General features: G+C 42.0%; 1 protein-coding gene and 1 long non-coding RNA gene across 4 annotated transcripts; one reads left to right on the top strand and one right to left on the bottom strand.

Annotated features, from left to right (window-relative positions):
• Nucleotides 1-72: 72 nt before the first annotated feature.
• THAP4 (THAP domain containing 4) lies at nt 73-23160 on the top strand. Of its 3 annotated transcripts, none has more exons than XM_082221827.1 (6): nt 73-224; nt 3829-4982; nt 14303-14462; nt 16811-16920; nt 17563-17666; nt 22842-23160. In XM_082221827.1, the coding sequence occupies exons 1-6, from the start codon at nt 142-144 to the stop codon at nt 22959-22961; spliced, it is 1731 nt and encodes a 576-aa protein (XP_082077953.1). In that variant the 5' UTR covers nt 73-141; the 3' UTR covers nt 22962-23160. The 3 variants fall into 3 exon arrangements, with proteins under 3 accessions (XP_082077953.1, XP_082077954.1, XP_082077955.1); XM_082221828.1 differs by having other exon boundaries at nt 88-224; nt 4801-4982; XM_082221829.1 differs by lacking the exon at nt 73-224 and adding an exon at nt 8314-8416 and having other exon boundaries at nt 4848-4982.
• LOC309532068 lies at nt 1328-3085 on the bottom strand. The gene is made up of 2 exons (XR_014219578.1): nt 1551-3085; nt 1328-1458 (listed from the first exon to the last, which is right to left on the bottom strand). It is a non-coding gene; the product is annotated as an uncharacterized lncRNA (long non-coding RNA).
• Nucleotides 23161-26149: the final 2989 nt, after the last annotated feature.

Genomic DNA, 26149 nt, shown 5'->3' with positions numbered 1-26149 from the left:
GCCGTTCAGGGTGCGGCGAGGCGGCTGAGGGGACTCGATAGGCTGCGCCATCTTGTTGTACGGACGCGGAGCGGGGGGGGGGAGGAGGAGGAGGAGGTGGAGGTGGGGGGAGAGGCAGGGCCGCCCGCGCGGCCTCCCGAGATGGTGATCTGCTGCGCGGCGCTGAATTGCTCCAACCGGCAGGGCAAAGCTCCCCGGGGTCGAGCGGCCGTCTCCTTCCACAGGTAACCAGGGGGAGGGCAGGAACAGGTCGCACCTGGTGCTGGGAGGGCGACTCGAGCACAGCCCTGCCCATCTCCTTCTCCGTGACATACGTCGGGCAGGCGGGCGAGGAGCCTCCTGCTTTTCCTCCTCCGCCGCCTGCAGCACCCTGACGGGCTGATGCCTCACGAAACGGGGTGCCCCGCTCGCATACCTGGCTGCTTGCATTCGCTCCCCCCCCCCCTTATTACCTCGCCTCCACCCGCTCCCAGGCAGATCGAGGGACAAAAGAGAATCCCTTATCCATGTTCTTTCCGCCAATACAACTCCGGCCGCCTAACCTAATTTTGAGAGAGGTGTGTCAGGGCTGTGCCCCCACCCCCCGGGAAGGCAGAGCAAGGCACTCTGCACATGCTTCCTTATGGCGATGATGATGATGATGACACATTGCCCCGTCCGTCTCTCACTTTCCCACGTTTTATAGCAGAAGCGCAACCTTTGAAAACAGGTTCCAGGGCGGGTACGTCCTGAACTCTAAAAGTAAGCCCCACTTTTAAGGTGTGGAGCACAGGTGTGAGTACATAGCCTTCCTGTTTGTAAGTTTGCCTGTCTCGTCCTGTCAGAGTTCTGGGAATAAGGTGTATGCACCCACTGGAGAAAGCAACTTGTCCATCAGGTGTGCAGCAAACATCTCTGCAGATGGCAACAATTAGAAATGCCTGGTTTTTTGCTTTTCTGGTAGCGTGCAAGAAGAGCATTCCCTAGCGTTAAGAAATATGCCACACCCATGCATATAGAAATGACAAATAGCTAAGTTGCAAAGATATGCAGAGTTTACTATAAATAACTTGAGAAAACAATATATATTTATAAATTGAGAAAAAGAAGCAAATTTCATCCAGCCCAGCATTTTGTTTCCAGCATCAACCAAGAATTCACAGTCAGGGCAAAAGGTAGATTCTCAGCAAAGGGGTGCTGTCTCTGATCTAGAGAAGGGCTGTGGAATCTGTGGTCCTCCACATGATGTTGGACTCCTGAGTCTAGTCAATTGAATCCAACATGACCAATGGTTAGGGATGATGGGAGTCATACTCCTCCATATTTTGCCCACATATTGTTTCCCCCCCTTTTTGTATTAGACTGTATGCAGATTTAGATTACATAAACTGTTCTGTCACTGAGAGTAGCAAAGTGCATTACATTGTTTCTTAGAGTGGGACTGATGACCAACAGCTATTGCTTTTGTCAAAGCACAGGCTTACTTCAGATATCTTTTTAAAAAATCCTTCCAGTAGCACCTTAGAGACCAACTAAGTTTGTTATTGGTATGAGCTTTCGTGTGCATGCACACTTCTTCAGATATCACAGTACATCAAACCATGGTTTGCTCTAACCATAGGTTAGAGCAGGCATATGCAAACTTGGCCCTCCAGATGTTTTGGGACTACAACTCCCATCATCCCAGCTAACAGGACCAGTGGTCAGGGATTATGGGAATTGTAGCCTCAAAACATCTGGTGGGCCGAGTTTGCCTATGTGTGGGTTAGAGCCCAAATCATGTTTTGAGCTTCCAATGTACAAGCAAATCATGGTTTAAAGCTGTTTGCTTTCATTTTCCCTTTGCTTTGCACTCCAGAAATGAAGCAAAGACCATGACTATAATTTGTTATTTCAGACATGACATAATGTAGTTTGCAAGTGCAGATACACTTCAAACCATTGCTTCTGATTTTGGTTTGCTCACTGACTGCAAATCATGACATATCAATTCAGCCAGCATGCTAAACCATAATAGTTAGATCCTATACACTTAACATAGTGAGACTTAGTCATTGGTAATCCTGCAGTGGATTGTACTCCTTACCCATGATTTGGTATGACATCTAAATTGAGCAAAATAAATACTTTATAATACCTACTTGGTCTGCACTGAGGCAGCAGCTTCTGTTGTAACAGAAGTAATTAATACTAAAGTGGACATAGATGAAAAAGGAAAAGTTGTCATCCAACAATGGCATTTTGCACTATGGGTGAACAGAACTTGGAAAAGGATATCCCAGTAGATATAATTTGCAGTAGATCAGCAGCAATGCTGATGTTATTTATTATTACACTTATATCCTAGTTTTCCTTGAATGAGTTAAATATAGCATATTTTTGAGTTGAACATATTACTTCTTCATTGTTAAAGTATGTCCTGCTCCCCTGCCTGGCTTCAGTTGGAGGATCTTGGAGATCTATTAAAAACACACACATAAAGTAGATCCTGCAAGCCGCCCCCACAATAGGTGATCATTTTGGCCTGCCGCACCACAGGTTTCCTGTTAGCTCCCAGAATGCATTTTGTCTGCTCATGATAGACATGAGAAACTGGCATAGTCTCTATCCAACTTTTCAGTGTCAGGTGTATTGAATCAGAAGGCCTGACACTTGAAAACCCATTTTTTCTGCCTTTGTGTTGAAGTGGTAATTTCAGACTGTTTTATACCTTTCCTGATATTCTCTCCCTACAGTTTGAAAGAGTCTGTTTCACAAAGCAGGTTAATGGGTTAGATTGCCTCTCTCATCATGGATAACTCGCCGATATAGTGGAGCCAGACGGAGTTTTTCCATTCACACTATTTGCCCTTTTAACTTTACAGTGCTGATCAGGATCTATAGTGCCGTCAACAACACTTGACGTACCTTCAGATGCACTTCTGCCTGAACCAAGTCACAGGCAAACAGATAAATGCACATGCATTATTTGGTGTGGCTTACATTTTATCTTCCCCAGAGTGAACAGTGGTAACCCCAGCAGTGTCTCACCACCCTCTCCTCTTATTTGTCTGTATCTCACACTGCACTGGGAAGGAAGGTAGAAGGATATTTATGTGCCATCTGAGGAGATAGTTGTTGAGGTAGATGGGTCAGTGATCTCAGACTAAGCTGGAAGACTGCGTAACTCCATATTAGGTCAGGGATAGACATATATTTCTGACTGGTACAAATACATTGTGATATGGTTAGCTGCTAAGCTCCCAAATCTAGACTTAAGGTATAGCAGGGATAACCTAACTAGGGTACCATATAAAGTTCAGCAATAGATTACCAGTGGTGGTGCCCTTACTATAGTACTTTCCCTGTAGAAGACCCATCTGTCCAGCTGCCTCTTATCATTCAGCCTGACCTAATGCAAAGTTAGGTGAGCCCCTTGGAAAGAAATAGGCTTAACCATATCTGACCCTGCATAGGAGTTGGCAGCTCATTTAAATCTGCTGGTTGGATTGTAAGAATTGTTTGCAAGTGGCTAAATGATAAAAATATTTTAACTGTCATTAATGTTACTGAATTGTATGTATTTCTGTTTGCTGCAAGAACCGTTTTCAGTTAGTCCAGAGTTACCGCATTTTAAAAAATGAATGAATAGGTTCAAAGCTGAAAGAGTCTTAACATACATGACAAATTTTGATTTGTAGAAAATGTAATTACTGCTGCATATTTCTGCGCCTTGCAATATAACCTTAACAGACTGTCTTTTTATAAAATTCAGGTTGCTCTTAAACATAACTCAATGTATAAGCTACTTTGAAAAGCTCTAGGCAAAAAGCATACACAGTAATGCTTTTCCTTTACACTGTTTTGAAGGTTTCCCTTAAAGGATTCAAAGAGACTGATCCAGTGGTTAAAAGCAGTTCAGCGGGACAACTGGATTCCCACCAAGTATTCCTTTCTTTGCAGCGAGCACTTTACTAAAGACAGTTTTTCAAAACGGCACGAAGACCAGCACCGGCTGCTCAAGCCCACAGCTGTGCCAACCATCTTCCATATTTCAGAGAAAAGAGGGGAGAGCAGGGATTATGTCAAAAGGAGGAGGAAAATAGCAAGTCAGACTCTAGAAGGAGATGGCGATCAACCAAAGGAAGGAAGCGGTGAGGTAGTTGAGGGAATCTTATCATCTGACCAAAACTTGATAGTTCACGGGACTCAAGAAATAGAGCAAGTGACTCTTCAAGCTGAAATCAGGTCAATGTCAGAGCAGGGAGAAAATTTCCAGGACCAACTTGAAGGCTCCCTCAGGAGGATGTTAGCAGATAACCTAGTCACAAAGGTATCTCAAAATAAGCCAGGAAAACTGACTCTGGAGGATTGTTCTGAAGCAGTTATCCATTCTGGGAATTTGAAAATGGACAAAAGTGGTATATCGGAGGATGACTTCACCCCTCCTGTGTCTGGCGCATGCAAATTTATTGGCTCCCTTCACTCTTACAGCTTTTTCTCCAAGCACACTAGAGAGAGGTCATCTTTTCCAAAAGAGCAACTAGAAAGGAAAAGGTTAAGGAGAAGTGCGGATCCCAGCTGTAGTAGCAACACTCTGGAGCAGGATACTAGTTTAACAGAATCCTCCTCTACTTCCTCTCTCACTGCTATCCCTCAGAAACCTTCCCAGAACGTGTCTGCTTCTCCTGCAGATCTGACCCCTAAGCCAGCAACAGAAGCTGTTGTAGGTCAGAAGGGAGAAACGGATGCCAATCCCATGTCCATCAATGAGGTCATCATGTCTGCTTCAGGGGCCTGCAAGCTCATTGATTCCCTGCATTCGTATTGCTTCTCCTCTAGGCAGAGCAAAAGTCAAGTGTGCTGCTTGAGAGAGCAGGTAGAGAAGAAGAATGGAGAGCTAAAGCAGTTGAGACAAAAGATCAGTCGCTCCGACAGCCAAGTTAGAAAGCTGAAGGAAAAACTAGATGAACTGAAGAGGATCAATTTCCCATGCCTGAGCAACCTGCTGTCCCAGGACTGTGGTCAGTATCTTCTGCACTCTTAGCCAGCGCGAAACTGATATAAAAATATGAAGTCATTTAGTTAAATATAATGGGTGGGATTCAGTGTTGCGTTATAATGAACAATCACACACTGCATGCATTGCAGCTTGCCAGATGGAACCATTGCCCCTCTTCTTCCCCTTCAGTGTTGATTTGTGGGTTCTCCCAACTGCCCCTCGAGCCAATTTCAGGGGGCACGCACTGAGAGGAGAGGGCAGGACTTCCCATTGCACTAGCGGAAGTCCGTGTTGGGTGAATTCTGCCCATTTCCTTCAAAATACCTTATTATTATTGGTGATATAGCCTCCAGTTTTTGAAAATGAAACTGCTTGCAAACTCTTATGCTTTGTTGTTGAAACTAGGATCGTCAGGTGCAAAAGAGGCCAAGCAACCCGCACATTAAATTGTCATGTAAAAAAGAGAATTTCAGCAGCAGGTGTGGCTTGTTATGCAAGCCACATCTGCTGAGATTTCCTCTTTTATACAACTAGGAAAGCTGCAGGTGTCCTACCCTAACCGAAACATTCACACGTACATTCCCCATCCATACGCCATGCACCAGTGCTCTGAAATTTGAGGAGAGGAGGAATATTGTCCTTAGAATTACATTTTAGGGGTTTCGATTGTTTGCATTACTGCCTATGGGTGAGTCTTTAATATGCCAGTTTTAAAACTTGTTTGAAAGTTGCTTGGGAATCCGGTTTATCCATCATATACCTCTCATTTATGAATATCATGATTTCTCAGCATGCTTTCCTTCTGAATGTGTAGCTTTCTTATACCCAAACACAGTTCAATTACCATTTGACATGCAGTTGGTACACTATAAAAGGTAAAGTAAAAGTAAAGGGACCCCTGACCATTAGGTCCAGTTGTTATTGACTCTAGGGTTGCGACGCTCATCTCGCTTTATTGGCCGAGGAAGCCGGCATACAGCTTCCGGGTCATGTGGCCAGCATGACTAAGCTGCTTCTGGCGAACCAGAGCAGTGCACGCTGGAGCGGTACCTATTTATCTACTTGCACTTTGACGTGCTTTCGAACTGCTAGGTTGGCAGGAGCAGGGACCGAGCAATGGGAGCTCCCCTGTCGCAGGGATTCGAACCACCGACCTTCTGATCGGCAAGTCCTAGGCTTGCATTATTTTTTTAAAAAAAATGCTGCTCAAGCCATAGGCTTGCAAGACAATTGCAGCCCTCCGGGCATTTCTAGCCATCCCATGAAGCTCCCCCCAGGCCACACTCATCACTAGCCCTGCATCCTCTGCATGCTTTTGCCTGGCTGGAATGTATCCTTCTCTGAATGAAGAACCATGTGTATGTGTGTGTACAAAACCTCTAACTTTTGCATGGCAGGAATGTAGCTTACTGTACAAAGTGGCTTACAGTGTTTTAAGGAAAAAACCAGAGGCATACATACATTAAATCCAGCATTAAAAAGACCGCCTGCAGAAAAAGCCCATATATAGTTAAAAGCCAAGTGAATGTTTTTGCCTGGCAACAAAAGGTAAGAGTCACATCTGTTGCCTTTGGCTTACCTGCTACTGGCATATGACCTTGGAAGATTTCCTATGAGATAATATGGTCCTTGAGCAATCCTACCTTAGGCCATTTCTTGTGTTCAGGAAGCAGATAGTGGACTGACGGTGCAGATTCAGTAGTGCTGATGTGGCCAAGACCTGGCAAGTCAGGTGTTCCAGTGGAGTGTATTTGTATGTGTGCACCAAAATCCTCAGAGCCCTGGAGGGGAAGGGGCCAAACTTCCTTCCTACTCCTCACATCAGGGTTGTCTAGGTATACTAGCCAAATTTTGCCTGAAATTTACTTGGAACATCTCCGCATTGGAGAAGAAGACCTGTAAGCTGAGGTAGGATAAAACACTCTAGCCACTGAGGACTGTGGAAGGTTTTGCCACACGTTCTCCTTTCCTTGCTGCCAAAGAGGTCAGTGGAAGTCATTTGCCTATAAGGGAATAAGGGAGAGGTGGCATGTACATACCTCTCCTGGCTGGATTGTGATGAAGGCGTTCAGAATTCATATACAAAACCTATTTACTACCTAAGTGTTTGAGACCAGGGGTGTGTAACCTGTAGCTGTCCAGCTGTGGCCATCCCACCAACCCCAGGCAGCATGGTCAGTGATGGGAGAAGTAGTCCAGCAACATCTGGAGGGCCACAGGTTAGCCTCCTCTGCTTTAGTTTGTTGTGCTGATTTAGGCCAGTGTTGCTCAAACTTGGGTCCCCAGCTGTTGAACTACAACTCCCATCAACTCTAGCTGGCAGGACCTTGCTAGCAGTGATCAGGCTATTCCCCTGACTGTAATTTGTTTTAAATTTTAAATTGTTGTAACTTGCCCTGGGACCTGCTGGTGAAGGGCAGGTAATAACCTTAGTAACAACAACAACAACAACTTCTGATTGATGTTTTGAACAGTTGTTAACTGTTTTGTGTGTGCTCTGTAGAGAAACAAGGAATATGTTTCTGTGTGGACACTGTTACTTACAGATTAGTTTGTCTCATCAGAATGAAAGAAACGAAGGACAAAGTTGTAGGCTCAATATGTAACTTTGCCTGACAAAATCTCAATTTGTATGAATTACTGATGCAATTTTGCTAATCTGCAATATCATACCCCTCAACTGTCTCGATTTAAGCGGGATATCCCATTTTGGGGGGGGGCTGTGCTCTTGCACAAGTCACGTGACTCCATGGCCCCGAAAGACGTGTGTCCCGGTTTTCCTCTGGGACATGTTAGAGGGTATGCAATATTATTGCTGAGACGCATATTATTTGCAAATGAGTATATGTAAAGCCTTCCCCCTGCTTTATGTTTTCCCCTTAGCATCACAGCAAAGGCTCCAAGTAGAATTTTGCTACTCAACTATACAGGTGGCAACCATTTTAGGCATCTCCAATCAGTGCACAATTACCGACATGCAATCCTTTTGGACCTGGAAGAGAGAAGAAGGGGGACGGGGTGGAGCATAATGGGCAGGGACACACTTACGCACACTCCACCAATGTGTGCAGGGGCTGGGAACGGAACCCCTGCACGAAATGATCGCCATCTGTACTAACTGCTTAAACTCGAATGTAAATACATATATGTTTGCCTTTAACTTCCTTTATGTAGCTTATCCTCTGTCTATGAAAAGGCAGTAGTAGCCAGAAAGGAATTATGAGTCACAGTATATGCCATCCTTGTAGGTTTCTTCTCTCCATTGCTTGCTTAAATTAAACTACAAGTCCCAGAATACACTGGGGTAACCTCTGTGTAGAGGCCCAAGGTTGTTTCCTGTCTTGTCTTACTAGATTGCATCACAGTGTTCCTGGAGAATAGGGAATGATAAGCGATCTAGAGTGAACAAGCTAAAAATAATCTTGCACGATATGGCCAGCATTGAAACAGACACAGGTACAGTCTAAAATGCTTAACACTTTTATCGAAACACTTCAGACATTCTGAAAATGGAGATTTGGGTTCTATTTGAGCTCTTCTTAAGTTTCGTGCCTATTTAAATTATCCTGCAGGCCATTGTTCTCAGCCTTTGTGTGCAGAGATTTGTTGTCTCAACAGAGCACAGTGCACCTGCACTCTGGAACTTTACTTGGAGCTGCTGTGTGGTCCATGGGATTGTATTCAGAATGAGACCTCAGAATTATGCATTCGCTCCCTTGATCCAAATAGCTCAGTTGGTAGAGTCTGACACTCTTAATCTCAGGGTTGTGGGTTCGAACCGCACGTTGGGCAAAAGATTCCTGCGTTGCAGAGGGTTGGACTAGATGACCATTGTGGTCCCTTCCAGCTATACAATTCTGTGATTCTATTATCTCTTCATCATGGGTAAAAGTTTACAAGTAAAAGAGCCCACAACCTTCCTAGTCAGTTAACTTCTGTTTATGGTGAGAGGGGAAGTTGGTTAACAAACACTCTTGGCCACCCTCAGGGGTGTACAATGAAAGTACAATAAAATAATATCTGCATTTAGCAAGTTTTATATATGGCTTAATAAAAAACCTATACAGAGTTTACTTTAAATAGTTTTAAAATAGTAATTAAGAATAGGAATCAAAACAGACCATACAGCGGTGTTGTTTAGTCGTTTAGTCGTGTCCGACTCTTCGTGACCCCATGAACCAGAGCACGCCAGGCACTTCTGTCCTCCACTGCCTCCCGCAGTTTGATCAGACTCATGCTGGTAGCTTCAAGAACACCATCCAACCATCTCATTCTCTGTCGTCCTCTTCTCCTTGTGCCCTCCATCTTTCCCAACATCAGGGTCTTTTCCAGGGAGTCTTCTCTTCTCATGAGGTGGCCAAAGTATTGCAGCCTCAGCTTCACGATCTGTCCTTCCAGTGAGCGCTCAGGGCTGATTTCCTTCAGAATGGAGAGGTTTGATCTTCTTGCAGTCCATGGGACTCTCAAGAGTCTCCTCCAGCACCATAATTCAAAAGCATCAATTCTTCGGCGATCAGCCTTCTTTATGGTCCAGCTCTCACTTCCATACATCACTACTGGGAAAACCATGGCTTTTACTATACGGACCTTTGTTGGCAAGGTGATGTCTCTGCTTTTTAAGATGTTGTCTAGGTTTGCCATCGCCTTTCTCCCAAGGAGCAGGCGTCTTTTAATTTCGTGACTGCTGTCACCATCTGCACTGATCATGGAGCCCAAGAAGGTAAAATCTCTCACTGCCTCCATTTCTTCCCCTTCTATTTGCCAGGAGGTGATGGGCCCAGTGGCCATGATCTTCGTTTTTTTGATGTTGAGCTTCAGACCATATTTTGCGCTCTCCTCTTTCACCCTCATTAAAAGGTTCTTTAATTCCTCTTCACTTTCTGCCATCAAGGTTGTGTCATCTGCATATCTGAGGTTGTTGATATTTCTTCCGGCAATCTTAATTCCGGCTTGGGATTCATCCAGCCCAGCCTTTCGCATGATGAATTCTGCATATAAGTTAAATAAACAGGGAGACAATATACAGCCTTGCCGTACTCCTTTCCCAATTTGGAACCAATCAGTTGTTCCATATCCAGTTCTAACTGTAGCTTCTTGTCCCACATAGAGATTTCTCAGGAGACAGATGAAGTGATCAGGCATTCCCATTTCTTTAAGAACTTGCCATAGTTTGCTGTGGTCAACACAGTCAAAGGCTTTTGCATAGTCAATGAAGCAGAAGTAGATGTCTTTCTGGAACTCTCTAGCTTTCTCCATTATCCAGCGCATGTTTGCAATTTGGTCTCTGGTTCCTCTGCCTCTTCTAAATCCAGCTTGCACTTCTGGGAGTTCTCGGTCCACATACTGCTTGAGCCTTCCTTGTAGAATTTTAAGCATAACCTTGCTAGCGTGTGAAATGAGTGCAATTGTGCGGTAGTTGGAGCATTCTTTGGCACTGCCTTTCTTTGGGATTGGGATGTAGACTGATCTTCTCCAATCCTCTGGCCACTGCTGAGATTTCCAAACTTGCTGGCATATTGAGTGTAGCACCTTAACAGCATCATCTTTTAAAATTTTAAACAGTTCAGCTGGAATACCATCACTTCCACTGGCCTTGTTATTTGCAGTGCTTTCTAAGGCCCATTTGACTTCACTCTCCAGGATGTCTGGCTCAAGGTCAGCAACCGCACTACCTGGGGTATATGAGACATCCATATCTTTCTGGTATAATTCCTCTGTGTATTCTTGCCACCTCTTCTTGATGTCTTCTGCTTCAGTTAGGTCTTTACCACTTTTGTCCTTTATTATGGTAATCTTTGTACGAAATGTTCCTTTCATATTTCCGATTTTCTTGAACAGATCTCTGGTTCTTCCCATTCTGTTGCTTTCCTCTATTTCTTTGCATTGCTCGTTTAAGAAGGCCTTCTTGTCTCTCCTTGCTATTCTTTGGAAATCTGCATTCAATTTCTTGTATCTTTCATTATCTCCCTCGCATTTTGCTTGCCTTCTCTCCCCCGCTATTTGTAAGGCCTCGTTGGACAGCCACTTTGCTTTCTTGCATTTCTTTTTCATTGGGATGGTTTTAGTTGCTGCCTCCTGCATAATGTTGCGAGCCTCCACCCATAGTTCTTCAGGCACTCTGTCCAGCAAATCTAAATCCTTAAACCTGTTCCTCACTTCCACTGTGTATTCATAAGGGATTTGGTTTAGATTGTATCTTACCTGTCCAGTGGTTTTTCCTACTTTCTTCAGTTTAAGCTTGAATTTTGCTATAAGAAGCTGATGATCTGAGCCACAGTCAGCTCCAGGTCTTGTTTTTGCTGACTGTATAGAGCTTCTCCATCTTTGGCTGCAGAGAATATAATCAATCTGATTTCGATGTTGCCCATCTGGGGATGTCCATGTGTAGAGTCGTCTCTTGTGTTGTTGGAAAAGCGTGTTTGTGATGACCAGCTTGTTCTCTTGGCAGAACTCTATTAGCCTTTGCCCTGCTTCGTTTTGATCTCCAAGGCCAAACTTGCCAGTTGTTCCTTTTATCTCTTGATTCCCTACTTTAGCATTCCAATCCCCTATAATGAGCAGAACATCCTTCTTTGGTGTCACTTCTATAAGGTCTTGTAAGTCTTCATAGAATTGGTCAATTTCAGTTTCTTCAGCACCAGTAGTTGGTGCATAGACTTGGATTACTGTGATGTTAAAAGGTCTGCCTTGGATTCGTATCGAGATCATTCTATCATTTTTGAGACTGCATCCCAGTACAGCTTTCACCACTCTTTTGTTGACTATGAGGGCCACTCCATTTCTTTTACGGGTTTCTTGCCCACAGTAGTAGATATGATAGTCATCCGAACTGAATTCGCCCATTCCCGTCCATTTTAGCTCACATACAGCGGTAGAATCAAATATATCTTATTAGAATCAACTTATCGGTTGTATTTAAGGAGATTTTCCTAGGCAGTATGTGTGCTTTGGAGTTGCACAATATGACATTTAACATGTACTGTATGAAAGGTTGAGAATGAGGAAGGAGATGTACTGTAAAACACCCTGGGCTTCTCTATGTGTTTAAAAAAAGAAAAAAATAGCTGATTATGAATCAGATAAGATTTTTGACCAGCTAGTCATCTAACATTTTGCACGAATTTTCAGTTCACATTCTTTCTTCATTAGAGTAAAAATAAACATAGATATCCTTACCGGTCCGGGCTGGATGATAAGTCGAATAACTTTGAGTTGAATTTCAACTTTGAGTCAGCATTCTCTGGTATCTCTGACCAACAACCTCTTAGTACAAATCTAACAGAAAGGTTGTCATTTTTTTTGCAGTCCAATATTCCTTTTCAAATTGCATGTGTTGCAATGGAATTTGTCGTGAAGATACAACTGCAAAGGATTCAGTGCCTTTGGAACTTTGCAAGTGTATTTAGATGAGCTCTTAATGTAGTGAATCTGGAAGGTCCAGCAGTGACCTCTCAATTATTCTTTGTTCTCATTTAGTGATACCATTCCAGGTAACAAAAGTGACAAAAATAACAACAAAAAGGAGCAGATAATATGGATCCATGTTACACCCTTTCAGGGAAGGCTGCTTTGAATTGCTGTATTATTACTTGAGCCACTAGATGGTAGCAAAAACCACATTTTCAGCTTCCCTGTTTTCATCCTCTTATAAATTAATGGACTCTAGTCTACAAAAGTTAAGTCATAATAAATTCTTAGCCTTCAAGTTGCCACAAGTCTCTTTGTTATAAACTGCATATGCTCTTCAAGGAAGAGAGGTCAGACTTTTGCATGACCTTATACTACCGTAATTGCAGGGACAAATCGTGCTTTGTCATAAATATTGCCACCATTTTATGCTTAAGGAGTTGGAAGGAAAAGAGTTTTCATTGAAATCTGCCCAGATAAAGAGAGCTTTTCAGAATAGCTCATCACCCATCACCCATCACACTTCTCACTGCTCTATGTAGAGTAAAGTTAGCTTTGAAAGATCCTTTTATGCCCATTTGATTGTATTTTTTAAAAATTGAAAAAGAATAGACTTGCCTAACACAAGCATAACATTAGTACATAAACTGAAATAATAAGTAGAGCACCAAAATATATACTCACAAGTTATAATTTCTTCACAACAAAAAGAATTCTTATTTACTCTGCTTTCAGCAATTGGAAAGCACCCCATATAAAATAAAATTATACCTAAAGATATAGATATTGTCCCTGGTGCAAAATAAGTGTTTCGTCCCTGCCTGCCCCTGCAGCACTATACCACTTGCATGGAGTGCTTGTCATCTTGCATGGAGCAGTCAAATTTTTAAAAGGACAAGCCAGTCTGTAGAATTCTGTGTGTTCATTTTTAAAGAAAGTGTGCTTTGGGTGCTTGTAGACAGGGGTACTATATTGAAGAGTTACAATGGTAATTTAATTATAGAAAACATCCATTTTACTATACCAATATCTTATTATTATTTGAGTTCTCATCAAAGAACAAGAAAATCAGATACTGCTGGACGTTAGCAGACATGTGAGAACACTGAGGTCAGGTGTTCATCCAAAGCATAGTTATGTCAGTCTTGTGTACCGTCAATCACTCATTCATCTGGCTTGAGCCTTGAATGGGACCATTCCTGTTAGGAAGCAGGGAAGACTACAATGCTTTGTTCTGGTTCCTACTTGTGTTTCCCAACTTACAGGTTATAGCTTTGTTATGACATTGCTTTCTCAGTCTAAAATAATGCTTGCCATTGATACAGTTATTTGTATATAGCTAGTAGCTCTTTGTGTACACATATATAGCTATTTGAATGTGTGGCAGCATATTCAGTATTAATATGAAGGGGACTTGGGTGTGTACAGCTTTGCCCAACTCTGGTTTTCCAGCTGAAATTTTTTCATGCCTGAAAATTTATGCTAGCCTCATTTAGGAAAATGACATACTTGTATTATTTCTTCTTCTTGTCTCCAGGACTGTGAACATTCCAGCAGTTTTCATTTGATGGTGGGGTAATTATGCCCTTCCCCAGCATTGCTGCTTTGATGGCAGGTTTTCTCTGTAACATATAGTTTGACCCTGAGGGGGGTAAGAAATGGTCAAGGAGCCTATATGCACATAGCTAGTCAAAATTCGAGCCAGGTTTGTAAAATATGGAATTTGTTTGTTTTGAACTTTCGACCCACCTCAACTCTCATGTTGCCAGAGCTGGATAAAAACAGATAAAATGAAAGAGGATGGTAGAACACGCAACATGGCTACTGGGAACTGTCTCACCAATGCAAAGTAGTTGGCCAACATTGACGTGGTAAGAGCTAATTGCCGAAAGTCTTGGTGCAGTTTTCTTATCCTCACTTTCTCTCTTCTCGCAGAAACCCCGCAGTTGAACCCTGTGGTTGAGCCTCTCTCCTGGATGCTGGGCACCTGGCTATCAGACCCCCCAGGAGATGGTACCTTCCCTTCAATGAAGCCCTTTCAATACCTCGAAGAAGTGTGCATCTCTCATGTGGGGCAACCCATGCTGAATTTTTCGTAAGTTTCCTTGTTTTTGAGGGGTTTTTTCTGCAACAGGGACACCTTGAAATAATCTGTGTTGTTTATCAAATGAGACTGTTAGTGAGGTACAAGCTAAGAATCAATTTAAATAAAATCAGTGCGTAGAATATAAATCAAATTCTTCCTAGAAATAGACATCCTGTTTTTCAGAAGCTGCTAAGCAGCTATTAACCTACCACACATAGATTTTTACATTTAGTTGTCATCCTTAGCGATGCAGTCAGTTTTCTTAAAGACCTCAAACATAAATGAAAGGACAGAAGTAACACCTCCACATCCCTACTAGTAATTTTAGTGCAAAATTGAGTTCCCAGGCACTTTAAGAAAGTAAATAGGCAGCAAAATCTTTAAAAGCCCCTTATGATCTTGTTTTTCCCCTGCTTCCCGTTCCCTCCCAGTGCTCCCATCCTGTGTGTGCCTGGGAAAGGTAACAGCAGGGCATATGGTGGAAGAGGCAGTGGTAGCTGCAGGGTCAAGGTAGCTATGCAACTGTTTGTGGGTTCACCAAGGAACTGGGTGTCTAGGGATCATAGACTTACTAAATAAGACCCCAAAATTTACTAGTCAGCAACATTTATACTGCCCTGCTAAGAGGAGGTTTTTCTCAAACTTTGGCCTTCTACCAAGTAGATTGGAGATGACCCTCCTCCCCCAGCCTAGTTATTCACCTGCATGGAATTCCTTTTATGCATGGCTGCCAGGTGATTTGTTGAATACAAGTCTGTCACATTAGGTGGGGGAAAGCAGCAGTGACTGTATGATGGATTTGGGAACAATAGATTGAAGGGGCTTCAATGGCATAGGAATGTGTTGCGGGAGAACAGTGGTCATATGGGATGTTGTGATATAGTAGTTCTGGACACTTTCTTTTAGTTGGCTTAAGTGCTTAATGGGGTCCTTCCTGGTAGCCTGGGAATGGAATGTTTTTCCCAGAGCCAAGCAAGAGTGGGCGTGATCAAATGTATGATTTATTATCCTCCAGGCATTACAAAGATTTTTTCAATATATTTTTGAATTTTTTCCAGCTCTCTTGACTCAAAAAAAGATGCATTTCTATATAAGCACAAATGGAAAGTTGGAAGTGTAACATGTTTTGGTTTTGAGAAAAACAGCTTTTCTTAGAATTTTGAGCAGTCTTTTGTGTTCTTAAAATGGAAAGTGAAATTTGAGGGTTGAAAGGATATTCACCTTATGCTGTTGTAAATATAAACAAACACCTCCTCAATGATTGCAATTATGAATGATATTATTTTCTCAAAGCCATGGCTTCCCGCCAGGAGGTACTCAAGGGTATGCAGTACCAAGCACCTCTTTTTGTTGTTGTTAAAAACTGTGGCACTTACTGTAACAACATTGTGGTGAATACTGGCACCTATTTTTTGGGGGTGGGGAAGCACTGCTTAAAGCTGCTAGTTTTTATATCCTTTAAAAAGTGGTTGGTTCAGTGTGCTTTGGAATTTAATGCACTCTGCCACATGCCTATTCTAGTTGCATAACTCTTTCTGCTAAATTGCCCAGCTGAAATGTGGATTTTCACTATTTGGGAATATTTGAACCCCTATAATGTTGCTTTAAAGGAAGAGTTGTGTTTTAAAATATTACTTGCCAGCTGATTCTGTAAATGGCAAAATTGCCTAGCTCCTTGGGGACTATTTAGGCCAAAAGTGAGCATCCATTCTTCCTCTGCATGACCTCTGCAGAAATGCAGTGTAGGAAATGATCCAGAAACATCATCGGTTATGGAAGAAAGCATTCTTTGCTGCCGACATGACATTTGGACCTGATGTATAAAATCAGCACTTTTTTTACTAGCACAGTTCTGTAGTTTTTAAAAAAACTGTTCAGGAGTGCTATGTGTAAGGAAACTTGTATTACTGCAGCGTATTATGTCGAGGAAGAACAACACTGTCATACTACTCCTGCGATGACAGGTACACCTCAATATTCCTTATTAGGAGTTGCTGGAGTTGCCAAGAAAAATGAAAAATATACTCTGACAAGTATCTAACGGGACAGGCAAAAATGCAGTGCATAGTTAAAAGAATGTACAAATTTCCAAGAGAGGAAAAAAGATATCCAAGAAACTATCTTCAGCCGTATGTGAGTGAACATAAGTTAGAAATGCCCTTAACATCAGTGGGTCTATTCTGAATAGGACTTGCATTGAATATGATCCTGTGCTTCTTAAATGGGACTCCGGGTTTACTGTTTGTTGAGGACAGGTATGGGAGCGCTATTTTCATTTCATACAGATGATGCTGAAAAAGCTGTGGAGGATGTGTTTATAGAGGCATGGTAATATTAGTATCCTCCTATCCTAATAGATTCAACGCCTTCCATCCAGACACCAGGAAACCGATGCACCGAGAATGTGGATTTATCCGCATCAAACCTGACACTAACAAGGTGGCCTTCATCAGTGCTCAGAATACAGGTACTAGCCTAATTACATTAGCAGGTTTCCCCCTCTTTCTGCTTTAAAACTAGCTTCCCTTAAAGTAGTCAGAAAGTGACTTTCCCTTAAAGTAGCGCAGAATTGGAAAAAACCCAGCACCCCAACAATCAAGGACTGGCAAAATAAGTTAACTGAATATATTGATTTGGCAATAATGACTCAGAAGATAAGGCAACAGAAAAATACCAAATTCATTAACGACTGGAATAAATTTTTTTCATACATGGAGAGGATATCAGGAAATATCAAAATCACAGTAGGTATAATATAAAAACCGTGAGGTAGAGTATGCGGACTAACAAAAGAAACTGCTGTACATATTGTCGAGATATAGGTCACGTCGTGGTGGTGGGAAGTTATATTATATAAAAGATTGTATATTGATTTTTGTATTTTCTTATTTTTTCTTTGTTTTGTTTTTGTTAACAAGGTATATGTGTTTTTAAATGTTGGATTACAATAAAAAAAAATTTTAACTTTCAAAAAAAAAAAAAAAAAAAAGAAAGTGGCTTGATGCCGTACTTTCAACAAATCTCTCTTGCCTGCTTATAAGCCAAGTGTTGTCTTGTATTCCAGCTCTATGAACTGTGTCAGTATTAATAATTTCTCTTCTTGATCCAGGTTTGGTAGAGGTGGAGGAAGGAGAGGTTAATGGGCAGGAGCTTTCTATAGCTTCCCACTCCGTAGCAAGGATCTCATTTGCCAAGAAACCCCATGTAGAGCAAGTGAGTATATTTAGGTGTGGTCCAGCTGAACTGGTATGACAAATCCGTACTCGGCATTCTGTTGCCTGCCTGAAGAGTTATATGGTATATCCCAACCTAGGGCATGCACACAAGGTGAAATGGGCAGCTCGGAAAAGACCACTAAAGAGTAGGAGAGAGCAACTAACATCTGTAGCTATGAACTTCAGTGGTTAAGGATTTGAACCCTTAGTCAGCAGGCAAGCAGACTGCAAACAACTACCGAAATTTGGGGGATAAAACAGATAGGGTTCAGTTCCTGCAGAAGGGAGATGCTGAAGTGACTACAAGAAAGCTTTTGTGTATTCTGGCAGCGGCAACTATTTTAGATGCTGAAGGTAGGAAGAGCATCTAGACTTGAACCCAAATTTCCTATAGCTCCACATCTCAGGAAATGGCAGAAGGCAGACTCATGATGGGGCCCTTTGAACTCACCAGTACAGTAGAACCACTTAGACCACAAGAGGTCCCAGATATGGCCAAGGATTATGATCTCACACAGGAAAAGGGTGGAGAGGAAGATGTGCCTGCAATTATATAGCTAATCAGAAAGAGTGGTGCAGGGCCTCACTGGATAAGTGTCGGACTCATTCATGCCCCAGGAAGCCTTTAACTTTGACATTCTCTTCAGCCCTACCTATTTTTTGTAACTGATTTCCAATATCTGTCAATTTTTGTACCCAGCAGACCTTTCTATCAATCCGTCTCCCCACAGATTGGCAGCAGCACTGCTTGGTTGATAGTTACAGTAGCAGAAACTGCTCATACCCTGAGTTGCAAAACTCTGACCAGAATGTGTACCCCTGACTTGATAGGATAATTTAGTGAATATTCTCTCTCCTGCCCACAACCTCTGTGGCACATGTCAAGGCTGTGGTTACCTAATTTTGGGGACCCTCATTTACCCCCACAAGACTGGTTCGTTGGGGTTTCAGAAGCAGGAACAAATTTTCAGTATTTTGTACCAGACATTCTCAGTCCTTCAACAGTCCTGACTTTTCCTTCCTCTTGAATTGAATAGTAGGTTTCTCTCTGGCTGGCCTGATACTATACAGAAGAGACAAAAATTGTCCTCAGGTGTCCTCTGGCTATTTTAATATGGATGTCTGCCCTGGGAAGGCCCCTGGTTTGTAGAGAGACAGAAATGTCCTGTCCCTGGGCTGTTTACCCTGCTGAGCCTTAATTATGACTTGGATGAAAGGAGGCACATTTATCTTGGTGCTTGCCACCACTTTCTCTGCTCTCTTAGAAGGCAACACAAGAAAACACCATGCTGATGGAGTGCTTGCTGGCTCCGCAGGCTGTGACTGTTCATAGGCATTGTAAAAAAAAAAAATGTTGCTAGACCCCTCACTCACTTTCTTACCTGATCTCAAGGATTTCATCTTTCCAAGAATTTCTCATACTTCTAGCCAACAGGTCTCTTCGTAGGACTGTCCCTCCCTCCCCCCTCCCTCCCTTTTCTTTTTTCTTTGTATACATATTTTCCTCTTCATGTTGTTCACATAAGTTCATGTAAGGCATATTGCTCTTTTAATAATAATTTTTATTATTTGGTAGCACTGTACAAGGTCTTAGAGTATTATTCCTCATCAGGCAGCCTTGACTCTTGCAGTTGAAGAGCTTAGCAGAGCAAACGCATTCCCTTGGGGGAGAAAAAAGACAAAGTCAAGTAGACAGTCTGCTTCTATAAAATTTAAAGTAGCTCTGTCCATCCTCATATTTCATGCTACTGTGCGATCTGTGCCAATTTTTAAAAAATGCATTAAGCACTTGGTAGAAGAGGTAAAACGAGAACAGCAGTAGAGGACCTGAAAAAAATATTGAGGTCAGATAAATGACGGAGAAATGAAAGGTCTTGTCTATTTTGTAGAAGGGCAGCTACTGAGAGAGGGCTACTGTCAACCTTCCCTCTAATAGGGAACTTGGGTAGTGAGTGCCAACAGAAATGGGACCACTGAGAAACAAGAGGGAGGCAATGACACATTCAGTGGAATGCCAAGATTTACAGAAGTACACAAGTATATATTAAAACAAACATGTTCAGTGCCCATGGAAGGCTGAGTATCAGTTGAAAGAGAAAAGCGGAGAAGTGATGTGTGTAGATGGAAGGCTCCCTGGAGCAAACTGACTGGTTTGAACCCTGAACAAGAGGAGTCCTATTAGGAAATGATAATACATTGGAACATTCTGTTGCAGATCCTAATTGTTTCTACTGAAGATGAACTCAGGTGACTGAGTGTCAATCAGTTTGGAAGCTAAATGGGGCCACTCAAAAGTCAGGGATTCATTTCTAGATAACAGCAAACTCCCAGATATGCAGAATTATGCAATGTTATGAATTATAAAAAAAGAGGATTTTTAAAAAATAAAAAAAGTAATTGTGAAGCCCCAGGGTGGAGGTACCTAGTGCCTTCTAGATGTTATAGGACTACAACTCTTAGCATCCCTATAAAAGAGTTTTTAACCATTTAGTTAATGTAAAATTTTGGTGGCCAGTTAAAAATATGATGATCCTACATTTCACAGATGTTCTGAAACGAGCCTACGCACACCGGACCCTTACATTTTTCATTTTTCTTGACTATTGCCTAACAACAAAACCACATCCCACAAAGATACTCAGAATATCTATTTATGACCTTTTGTAAACTGCTTGTTTACAAACACTCACCCTCTTATATCCCTGTTGCTTATAGCTGTCCAATACATAATGTTAAAATAGTTTGAATAATTTTGGACTGTGGAACTAATTTAATTTATTGCTACATTTAACCTACATTGTTATGTAAGTACCCTGCATCTGCGGCAAAGCAATGCTAACAGTATTCCAGTATACTTCTGTTTATATTCTAGTGACTTGTCTGAGGGTGGGTGCTTCAAAAATGCAACATACCACTTAGTTCATTGTAGAGATGTCAAGGTTTGCCACTGTTAAAAACATTTGATAAAAATAGCTCCTGAATTTCCAGTCAAAGCATTGCAGAATTTAGAGTTGGGAAAGGCACAGGCTGCAATTTGAATGTAACTGGATGCATTACAAGAACAAGCCTGGCCTCTCCTCCCTTGGCTTATATGCTATTTCCTCCCCTTCTCCTCTAGCACTAACATAAGGAGATGAAAAACTTCCACTTCCATTTTAGATTAACCACAAGTAACCTTGTTTGAACATTAAACTATGTTTGACGTTTGCTGTGGCTGGTGAAAGCAAGTCAACTTCATAATCTCCAGTTTGAGTGTGCTCAAGCCCACCTATAATGCAAAACACACACACATACAAGGTTCACCTGCAAAGCATGTTATCTGAAAAGCATGGTAATTATCAGTATGTATTAAAGGTTTAATGTACTAAATATTAAGGCCCTGATAAATCAAGAACATGAAAAAGCAAGACCACTCACTCTTCATATTAATTCAGTTCCAACACTGGAACAATAACACCAGAGGTTTGTTTGTTCAGGTTTTATCCTGTTCCATCCATTCCCTTAAGGATTTCTGCAGCCGTAGGGCAACTTACAGTTGCCGTTGAGTTCCTTTTGGAGGGAGGGGGGGAAGCAAACTCCCAGAAGCTATAGGTCTCCCAGCCAGTTGCTGGGGTCAAGCTAATCTTTCTATTGCTGGCGAGAGCAGCAGGAGACACATCCCAGTTCACTCATGTCACCTTTTCCTTGTCTCAGATTATCTTGCCTGTAATGTTTGGGATACATTTCCTGGGTGATTATGTAAAAATTACCAATATTCAGTGGTTTGTTTTAAAAGGGGGAAAGTATTTTGTTCTGTAGACCTCTTCAAATAAAGACAGGAAATTGATTTTACTGGTGCGGTTTGTGTTTGCATTTCCTCACAATATATGGTTCGAAATAACAAGTGTATTAGAGAGCTTTCATGGAGCTGAAGTTTTTCTGTTTCGATAGCTGCATATTGGTGGGGTGTGGGTGTTTTTGCTGCAGTTGTACTTAACAAAATAACTTTTGGCAGGGTTTCTTTGGCAGGGATCCCGCAGTCCCGGATATCTCCACTCTTCTTTAAAAATCATGTTAACTATGGCAAAAAAAGGGTAAAGGGCACCAACTTAGCATACAGAAAACCTTGGATTGTGTGCAGAAATCTTTTACTGAAATAAGTGGAGGGGTGTTTTTGGCCTCTGCCAGAATGTGCTCTGACTACAGTGCCTTGCTTTACACATATGGGCTGTTTGGTGCAAGACCTCCAGTATTCCATAGCTATCAAATTCTAAGCTATTCTCTCCCCCTCCCCTTTATGTTTAATCCAATTCTCCATCACGGTTTTCTTCAATTTCTGTATTGTAATTCCTTGCCTTCGTATTCTCATACTTGGTTTAAACCTAGCTTGGCAAATTAGAAAGCAGAAGATGCTTTCAAATGAGGCACAATGCTGAGTAAAGCAATCACAAATGATTAGCAGCGGGTTTTGTTTTCTTTCACCATTTTGTCTTGTGTGTTTCTCTCCATAGTTGTTGAAAGGTTGAGTGATCTCAGAGCAGGATCCTGGTACAAAATATAAGCAAAAATCTTGAACAAAATAGTTCACCTTTCTCCTGATTTATGGGATAGACAGTGGTGCCTCGCAAGACAAAATTAATCCGTTCCGCGAGCCTCTTCGTCTAGCGGTTTTTTTGTCTTGCGAAGCAACCCTATTAGCGGCTTAGCGCTATTAGCGGTTTAGCGGCTATTAAAGGCTTGGCAGCTATTAAAGGCTTAGCGGATTAGCGGCTAAAAGGCTATTGGCGGCTTAGCGGCTTTGAAAAAGGGGGGGGAGCGAAAAAAAATCGGAACACTTGCAAGACGTTTTCGTCTTGCAAAGCAAGCCCATAGGGAAAATCATCTTGCGAAGCAGCTCAAAAACGGAAAACCCTTTCGTCTAGCGGGTTTTCCGTCTTGCGAGGCATTCGTCTTGCGGGGCACCACTGTATTATCTGTTCCTCTTGAATAATAAATACTTGGGTGGTGGGAATAGAAGCAGGTCTTCATATTTTCTCTGTAGAATTTTGCAGGGATGAGCCATTTTGCTTCCTAGTCCTGAGGACACAGATTTGGTTCAAGTCATTGGACAGTGGTTTGCTTTGCTGCTGTTTTTCTTCTTGAATTATAAACAGGATCAAATAATAAGCCATGTGTTTTCTATTTCCCTCCTTAGATTACTAGAAAATTCAGGCTCAATTCTGATGGGAAACTAGAACAGACTGTCTCCATGGCAACCACTACGCAGCCAATGACTCAGCACCTTCACATTACCTACAAGAAAGTGACTCCTTAAAACAAAGAGGAGGTTGTTTCACGATAGAGGAATCGAGGCCAAGAAAACGGAAGCAGCTTGGAAGCAGTGACTCTGTATCTTTGTGATCCAGTTCCTACCTGACAGCAGAAACTATAGTTGCTGAAAGAAGTTATTCTAAGGTTTCTGTAATGGTAGACTTAAAAAACCAAAAGCCAATAAAAAAGCCTTTATTTTTAAAGGTGTAGCTTGGAATGGTATTATGTTGAATTAGAAATGACTCCATGTTGTCATTTGTTAAAGAAGCATTGATAGTTTTTCCTTATGAAGCATGGAGGTGATGGGAGACTTCTGTCTTCAGTTTCTTTTTACAATCTTTATGGTTTGCAAACAAGGTGGTTTATACAAAGGAAGAGGTCATGGATTCCTCTCGTTAAATGCAGGCTATGGCTAGAACCGATAAATACCTATAAGAAGTTAAGCAATCCTGAGAGAGACTATGCTTTGTTTTTTAAACTAATTTCTCAAGTCATGATGAGAGCCCAGATCTTTTTCAGGTTTCTTCTATAACCCATGTTCTGTTGAATAGGGTAAAACAAGAACTCCTTCCTTCATGGCTTCATGTAATAACTTGAGCTTAACCAAAAGGTATGGGATAGAGATAAAACAATTGCACTATCTTCCATTACAGCTTTGTGGTTGTTCCAGGCTGGAAGCTCCTTGCACTACTCAGTCATTGCTTTTAGTGTGAGCTGTGTTGATTTTTCATAAACATAGGTATGTTTAATAAATAGCATTGGAAACGTTAAAACAAATGGCCAAGTTTCTGCTGCCTTTTTTCTGCCTTTCCATTAAAAAGTGCCCATGGGAGGTTTACAACAATAAAATCCACAATGAAAAAACACCAGCCCACATAACATAATAAGCAATGTCACAACAGAGTAGTATAAAATTATACAAGTCTAATAACATCCAGCTTCCTGGACTTTATCCTCTATTGCCCTCTGAAACTGGGTTTTATTTCCATTTTCTTCCTCCTAGCAAAAGCTTTATTTTAGAAAAAGAATGTCATTCACCACAACCTCACTGATTTATCTGATAACTGCTGTGGGAGAGAGATGTTTGTGGTCTTACACACTACTGAGTATTTCACAATCTCATCTCAGGGTCACTCCCTTCCTCTTTCAACCCTCCCACCCCCCATACCAATGTCATATATGTAAAAAAGAAGGAAGAGTTAGATGAAGAGGGGGAAACTGACATGGAATTGATGAAGGAACAGTTGTGTAAATATTCAAAACTAGTTTGTTCCCAGTGTTCTATTATTTTAAGTTATTGATTCCATAAGCTAAGCACAATGCTCCCCAAATATCTGCTGATCATTATTCCAGCTCCATTTATTAACTACACACCAACAGTTTTAAATTAAGCATTGGATCCTTAATGTGATTTTTTAAATGGGATTTTTCAGGCCCTGAATTCTAATAGATTACAGGGTTTTGTCAGGGCATTTACTTTGCCCACTCTATATTAGTTTATTTCTTATCATCTACCATTTAAAGTGTTCTGCTATCTAATCTGCACTAGGCTTTACATAAACATGATAGATTAGCAGATAGAGTTAAGTCAATCACATGCCCCTTGTCCCCTTATGATAGCCTTCCTATAACTCTCAAAAGCCCATGTAGTGAGAAGCCTTATCTGTAAGCAAAGTCCTACACTGAACTGAAATGTCAGGATAGGGGTTGAGTTGCACTGCAGCAGGTCACACAGTGTCTGTGTGATTTCCTTAGACACAACTCGCCCTTTATGAATCAAGGCTGGCCAGAGTGAAGTGACCACTTTAGGCAGCATATGATGAACAGGATAACCTCTCAGGCTTCTCTCCTAAACCCTTCAGTCATTCCTCTCTGTTGGGAGAACAGACATCCTTTCCAGAACTTTCTAATCTGCTTCCTTCATATGGAGAACACAGTCTCATTGCCAGTGCTGAAGTGAAGCATACACACTCTACTTTTAAAGCACATTCTTTCAAATAACTCTGGACGCTGGGCACTATTAATGGGAATTGTGACTCTGTGAAGGGTAAACTTCAGTGCTCATAATTCTTTGAGGGAAATTGCTTTAAGGGGATTGTGCGTACACAGCCTAAAATTCAACTGCCTGTCCAGTCAGCTTCTGTACGTAGAAGGGGAGGGTGCCAGTTTGTTCATTGCCTCAGGCAGCAAAATGTTTTGGGCAGGCCCAGCAATGCATGCCAGCATAACTGGCCAACTGCCACGGGGGAAAACATTTTGGTGTTGCTTAATCCAGTTAATCTTTCATGGCCGTCAGCAGGAATAATCATACATTCCAATCACTTTATGCTCACTTAATAATTCTGGTACAATTATGAGCAGGCACGGTATAGATTGAAAATGTGAGTGCTTATTAAGTATTTAGAAGTTCAAAATATTGTTACACGTCACTCCAGTCTCCAAGTGGTGTGAGATTCCAGGGGTACCAGGCACACTTGCCAGGGTCTGTGTTTCCTTGGAACATAAAGATACGGCAGATACTGTGGTGTCTACATGATGCATGGTTTGTTTACACATATATACTGTACAACCTGAACCTACATGGAGAGAATGCAGAGCATTCACATCCCAAGAGGGCCCTGATCCTTCCATTGCTGCAGCCTCAGATTCCAAGATTGTATCAGACCCTCCCCGCAGCCTAAAACAGACTGCCCATCTCATGCTCTGACTTCCCCCTCCCCAGCTTGCAAAACTGGCACTTTCCCCCGTTTGCTTAGCTCACCACCCAGAGTAATTCTGCCCTTCCCTCCTGAAACTCTGGCCTTTTGTCTCTGCTACCTCTCACCTCAGGGAGGCGCTTTCTCCATTTTTTGTCTGGCCCAGAAACTATCTGTTAATGACCTTCTTAAGGGGTTAATAGTTTGACCATTATTAGCTGTGTTCCTCCAGTGACCCACCCTCTATGCCAGGCGGAATCCAGCAGATTTTAATCAAACCTTGATTAATTCTAACTTTGACTAAATCCAGGAATTATGGGGAGGATTAGCACCCAAGAGTTTAGGGGACCCTTGCCCTCTGCAAACTTATAACAATAATATGAGTATGATCTGTTATGCAAGCACAGCAGCCATTTGCAAATAGATCTCCAGAGGACTTGGCAGAGCCCCTCCCTCCCAGTAACTGAGCACCTAGTCGACAAAGAATGGGAGGTCT

This window comes from Podarcis vaucheri (genome assembly GCF_965113315.1).
Source record: "Podarcis vaucheri genome assembly, chromosome: 5".
Lineage (NCBI taxonomy): Eukaryota > Metazoa > Chordata > Lepidosauria > Squamata > Lacertidae > Podarcis > Podarcis vaucheri.
The sequence above is the reverse complement of the archived record's forward strand: the minus strand, read 5'-3'. Positions and strand labels throughout refer to the sequence as shown.